The sequence below is a fragment of the Magnolia sinica genome, chromosome 15, assembly GCF_029962835.1.
Source record: "Magnolia sinica isolate HGM2019 chromosome 15, MsV1, whole genome shotgun sequence".
NCBI classification, from domain to species: domain Eukaryota; kingdom Viridiplantae; phylum Streptophyta; class Magnoliopsida; order Magnoliales; family Magnoliaceae; genus Magnolia; species Magnolia sinica.
In genome coordinates, this window is record NC_080587.1 from 69,484,440 (window position 1) to 69,491,141 (window position 6,702).

Sequence of the window (6,702 nt, forward strand, 5' to 3'; positions counted from 1 at the left end):
TGCCTCACATGTGCTAAACATGCCACACACACACACACATATCATTTTGCACATGTGCTAAACATGAGACCATCTACCTTTAAGCACTTTGCACGTGACATATATCATTTTACACATGTGCCATAAATATTACATGTTCTACCATTTAAAATAAATAACCATTGCAAGAGAGCCTAACTGGACTGTTCGTCTTAGTGCAACTTTGCTTGCATGGTCCCCAAATGTCAAAAAACATTTCAATGCATGCCTGTTTGAATTCTAAAACGTTACATTTTAAACTAACACACCTGGAATTTATATTATTAGAGAGATTCTCAAACTCTATAATCGTATATCTGATATGTTCATCTTCCGTGAAAATTATTAGATTGCTCACTATACTCGGATGGAATTCTCATGGTAGCAGATCTTCTGAGTAACAACCACGCTACGATACCAATACACTTGATTACTTTCACTGGAAAAATACATGTTTTTTAATCTCATATTTAACAGGATCCATTGGGTTTTCAGTTTGTGTATGTGGGTCCCACGATTCAGATCACTGATCTGTTGGGCCTGGCTATGGGATTATCCTAACATTACCCAAAAATAGACGGTCAAGATGAACAATACAAAAATTATTGCATCCAACAGAAAAAAGGTCCAAGATAGGTGGCTAGGATCTTCTGATGTGGTTGATCCATGATGGTCCAACAAACAATGGTTTGGATCTTTCAACCATGTGTCCCACTTACAACTCAACTAATATGTGACCGTAGTGTTACGAAAGGGAACTGATCACCTACAACTTGGTAGCAAGCTACGATCCTTATGTTTTCCTTTCATTTTCTGAACTTTTATTTCCAGTTTTGCTTGGAATTGAAAAAATGGGTCGTATATGAAGTTAGCCTACGACCGGTTGCATGTCATCAGTAGTCGTTGGAAGATCGGAAGTCTGTCGTTGCAACATAGCATTCGAGCTCATAGCTTTCGTTCAAAATCAAAGAACACGTGATACTAACGTTAACATGGGCTAATGATATGGTAGACAGGGTCGTGCCAGAATATGGTAGAGCCCCATCTCTACTGTACACGTGGGAAGTATAAGTACACATCAGCACCTTTCATCTAGTGGACCCTTTGGTTAGTGACACACCCTTTAAAATCTTGACTGATGGATTAACTTTTTATCGCTTTCCACACCTTTCTCATAATTTACAGTTCGTACCGTTGGTTTAAAGGCCACTGATTGGATGGATAAGATTACCAGGTTGGTGTTATTTTAAAACCATGATGGCCTGTTTGGCCCGGCAGATTGGATGGTATTAGAATGGATTGCACGGATTTTAAGGTAATGATAGCTGTGTCAGTAGATTGGTGCGAGAGATCTATGGGATTGCTATATCCGGTCTGTTTGGCACCCCCCGCCCCCGCCAATCCCGGGATTAAACCTTCCAATCCCTTTCAATCCCTCGAGCCAAACATGTCCCAGGCAATTTTGAAGGGATTAGGGTGGATTGGATGGGATTTAAAGGTAATGATGGTGATGTCAGTGGAATGTCTTAAAATCCATGCGATTGTTATATCCCGGGATCAGGATCCCGTGTCTGTTTGGTACGCCTGGCTAATCCCGGATCTATCTTCCAATCCCTTCCAATCCCATCCAATCTGCCCGGCCAAACAGGCCCTGAGCTATTCATGGTTCATGGTTGGAAAGATTAGATGGACGGTGCTGACCTGTACATGCCCCTGTCACGTGTACTTTGGAGAAACCTGTAACGTATTCCGTTCCAATGTCTTCATCCACGTTTTAATGTCACAGAGGCTTGCCACAAACCTCCTAATGTATTGTGGTAGAATGCATTGACTATAGCCGTTGGATCTAGGGTCACGTTTCAATGATCTAAACCGTTGATCTTCAAAATTGGAAGATCCTAAAGTTGGCCCACAAAGTAACTATGAAAGGAGAAGGTCCTTGTTCAAGAGAAAATACTTAAACGGTCAAAAGGGTTCCCCGTCCAAGCCGAGGCCCATCACATCAACGGTGACGCATGACCAGAGACAACAGCTATAGTTTCGGTGTACACTGCAACAATACGTTACGTCACAATTTAATAACGTGGGATACATATTAGTATGAGTTGGTTTTGCACATGTCGTGACTCATAGTCACCTGCATGCGTCACCCCATAGGGTCCACGTGCAGAGATGTAGGGATGATTGTAACCGTCCATATTCTGCTCTATGTTATAGGTGGGTCAAATACCAAAGCGATGATCCTGACCATCCATATGTGAAGTTTAATGTTAAACGTTGAAAATTTTATTTTCAACCGTCCATATTCCATTATACATTTCATTATCCAGAACTACTCACTCATAATGAGTTTTGGATTATGCGCCATCGAAAATGTACATTTCCCAGAATATGGACGGTTCGGATCATCGTTGGGCGTCACATGCTGGATGATAATAGAATGGTGTATACTAGGTTGTCATCTGAACATATAACACTGATAGCAAATGCGAAGTATAACTGAATAAGTACATGTTTTTTTCATGGAGATTTCACCTGTTTCATGAAAATCTGCCCTAAATGGCATCAACATAGATGCTTGAGTTTCTATACACATACATGTGATTGTCCAACATTAATATCTTACATCAGTTTGCTTGTCCAGCATGGTCACTCCATGGGACCCACATCCAGACATGGTCAAATGATCGTAACCGTCCGTCTAGTCGTTACATTAGATGGGCCGCTATCCAAAACTCCATGCCGAACAGATGATCCTGACCATCGATTGTATGGTTAAGTGAAAGTATCTTGTGGTTCGCGTTCAACTCCACAACCAATGTTGGCATCATCATTTCAGTGTGATCATTGGGCCGTGGCCTATCCACAATGGACGGTTCCAATCACCCGATAATCTTTGCATGTGGGTCCTATAGAGTGACCCACCTCTAACTCTTTCTCTAATTTCTTGGAGCAATTACACCCATAATGGGACCTAAACAAGTTAGGGTTTATATGCATTTTATGTATAAATCTATTTCTCAACTTTTGTTAATCGACGATAATTATAGTCGTTAGGTAGAGTTTCCGACGGCCAAGAAATCTATGAAGGGAACGCCAACCTTGTTTCGATGCTCCTGATCTTCTTCTATCTCTTTGTCATCTCTTCTTGAATGATCCCTCCAATCCTGACCCTTGGAATCCGGAGTCACTCGGAGAAAATCATAGAATTCGATTGTATTTTCACTACCTGCAGTGAATTGCACATGATTACATGAAAGATTAAGAGCATGGAGATGTATGCAGCATGGTATGGAAACATGAAAGTTACTACCATGTGCATGCTTCATGGAGTTCTGCAGTATGTGCATGTGTGGACAGTTGATTGGGTGGGTCACCCCACAGATGGCTATATCTTGAAATCAATGTGATCAAACCATGGAAAGAAAAATATATTTGAGGCAAGGAATTGGAGTTGATGGGTTTCAGAAGATTTATGATGGGTGCAATAGAAATGGGAGTCTTGCCCACCTCATTTCTGTAAGACCAGTGGTTCTATTGCACAAATGAATACCCTTAACATTGATCCGAATGGTGGGAGGAGAATCACTCCAAGTGGTCAGCGGGATTGATCGAGTTGCCGGTCGGATTGTTGTCACTCCTTAAGTAGTGAGCTTTTCATCATGCATTTATATTTTGGAGCTTCTGTAGGGTGTTCTCAAATGACTTTGTAGGTTCTTTTTTTTTTTTTTTTTTTTTAAAATTAAACTGGCATTTTTATTCAAAAGATGGCCAATTTACATTTCGGACATCCCCAGGATAAAAGGGACCTGGGGAACGTCTATCATGGTTTGTGAGCTTTTTATGAGGGTTAATGATATATAGAGGCTTGTTTTGTTTTGTGAGCTGACAAGTACATTAAAATGACACGATATACATGGTTTGAAATTGGGTTATGTTATTTTTGAAATTTTAAGGTATGGATCCTGTAATGCATGGTGCTAAGCCCTCAATAAGCCCAAAAAAGAAAAAAAATGTGATCAAACCATGGAAATTACCGTTTGATCATTGGGACTACAAGGGACTATAGTCTTTATATATGAACAACTGTCCACAATCAATCAGAAACAATAATCGGGTGGTCAGGGTCGTCCAATCAATATGATTTTCAGCCCGATGTGGTGTCCCACTTGATCAACAGTACAGATAATTAATATATATGTTTGCCATGCACGCCCATCATAACAGCTTTTCACATAGAGAAATAAACAAAATCAAGCAAAATCCTTCAGTATAGATCTGTTTCTTACCTTGAAATACAGTTTGACAATGGCCATTCATCTCAGGGTAGAACTGTTTTAGACCGTGGTGATGACTATGTAAGATCGGATCTTCGATTCTTCTATAGTACTTCTCCACCAACGATGAAAGACTACTTGATTCAGAGCTTGTGTGTGCACCTTGATCTATTTCCATCTTCCCATCCTTGTTCAAGCTCTGGGCCGCCTTCTTCGCAAAAAATCGAGCTCTCTCTCTACACCTCCGCGCCATGATCACATGCCAGTGGTTCTTCACTGCATTATCGGTTCGGCCAGGAAATAGACGTGCGATGGCGGCCCACCTATTTCCATGGACACGATGAGAAGCGAGAAGCCTCTCCTCTTCCTCTTCCGTAAACGGGCTTCGATTGATTCTTGGATCCAACTGATTAAACCATCTTAACCTACAGCTTTTTCCTGATTCAATTTCAACATAATATGTAAGTCACCAACCAAAAGAAAGATTAATTTGGATGATCACACTACTTAAAACTTTCATCATTTTCTTCGATGGATATTATAAAACGAAGGTTGCTACTCTTATTCCTATCAATATGTTGATGTAGACCATTCATCTAGTTAAACCCGCGTTGGATGGGCTGCAAGGAAAAAAAAATCTGGATGATCGGAGATCATTACCATCCATACAATGAATGGTTGGTAAACTGTCCATGTTCAACTCCTTTGAGGAAGGTAAGGATCCCCAACTAGTAAATCCCCAACTAGTAATCTTTTTTCTACCGGCTGCATCCACGGTGAGGTGGACTAGATGAAAAAAATCCATAGAGAAGCAATCAGATTAGAAATACTAGAATTTCTATGACTATTGCACCTGATCTTCCTTGAAGCTTTTCTGCGATCGCGTTCCAGTTGTGTGGACCGTACCGCTCAACTAGCTCTTTGAGCTTCTCGTCTTCGGCGGGCCTCCAGTGACCTCTGGTACACATCTGATCTCAAGGAAGGAAGAAACTAAGAAGGAAAAAAAAAAAAAAACCCCTAATCTGATAATCACTTCTCCTTTTCCTCTACAAAAAATGGTTTGAATTTTAAAGAAAATGGAAATTGAAGAGATACCCAATAAAGGAAATGATTGGAGAGAAGTAAATGATTTTGATTGGATGGGTTCTGAGGATGTACACCAAGAAGATGGTGTACAGAAGGCAAGGAGTAAAAGGAAGGAGATTTGAGGTGATATATAGAGGAGAGGAGTATGTTCCGTTAGAGAAGGTTTGGAGAGACTAGCACCAGCGGTTGATGCTACGTCTAGGCTACCAAATGGTATTTTTAAGATGGCCAAACGGAATAAACATGAGAGAGAGAGAGAGAGAGAGAGAGAGAGAGAGAGAGAGAGAGAGAGAGAGAGAGAGAGAGAGAGATTGCTTGGTGTGGTAGAACTTTGTTCTGCTTTCAACGTCTTTGCAAGTTTCTAACCTACAACGTCTACTTATAACCCAACTCTTTATTTTTTTTTTTTATAAATGAGAGAGAGAGAGAGAGAGAGAGAGAGAGAGAGAGAGAGGTTGTCTGATGATCTGGTCATCAGCCATATGACGAAACTCTCTGGGGACCACCATGATATATGTGTTTCATCCACTCCGTCCATACAATTTTAAAGATCATTTTAGTGTATCAGAAAAAATTTGAAGCATATCCAAATCTCAAGTGAACCACAACACAGGAAACAATGTTGATTGAAAGGCCACCATTAAAACTTCTTCCGGGCCACAGAAATTTTTGATCAAGCTGATATCTTTGTTTTCATTTCATCTAGGCCTGATGGACCTTATGAACATGTTGGATGAAAAATAAACATCATGTTGGGCCTAGGAAGGTTTCCGCAGTTGGCATCATTATCCCCGTTGTTTCCTGTGGTGTGGGCGATTTGAACTTTGGATCTGCTTTGTTTTTGAAATATTACCCTGAAACAATCTGTACAAACGGATGGACGGCGTTGATGAAATACATACATCATGATGGGCCCATGGAGTTTGGACACGAGAGATATATGGCTGGTGACCAGGTCACAGGCAATCCGCTAACTTCGACTGTGGCAAGGTGCTTTTGTAACAATTCGCTAAATTGTGGCAACTCTGCACGTCACAGGTGGAGCGCATGCATGTAAATCCTGACCATGCAAATTGTGTATCCAGTTGTTGATTGAGGTGAAACCTAGAATCATAGTGATCAGACCATCCCGATGTACTGATTGATGGTCTGAATTCAACGACTGAGATCAGACGGTTGGGATGGTAGGACTTATTTTCATTACGTGCAACATCTTCCGATGGGCCCTCAATTTTGACGGTCCGTATATGTGTATAGAAAGTTATGACTTCTAGTATTGATTGAGCTTAAACATGTGGTCACATTTATCAGACTATCCCAA

The 6,702-nt window shown here is 40.8% G+C and overlaps 1 protein-coding gene across 1 annotated transcript; it reads right to left on the reverse strand.

The window, feature by feature from the left end:
- Nucleotides 1–2,505: 2,505 nt before the first annotated feature.
- LOC131227895 (transcription factor MYB52-like) lies at nt 2,506–5,647 on the reverse strand. The gene is made up of 3 exons (XM_058223727.1): nt 5,149–5,647; nt 4,308–4,733; nt 2,506–3,247 (listed from the first exon to the last, which is right to left on the reverse strand). The coding sequence occupies exons 1-3, from the start codon at nt 5,261–5,263 to the stop codon at nt 3,072–3,074; spliced, it is 717 nt and encodes a 238-aa protein (XP_058079710.1). The 5' UTR covers nt 5,264–5,647; the 3' UTR covers nt 2,506–3,071.
- Nucleotides 5,648–6,702: the final 1,055 nt, after the last annotated feature.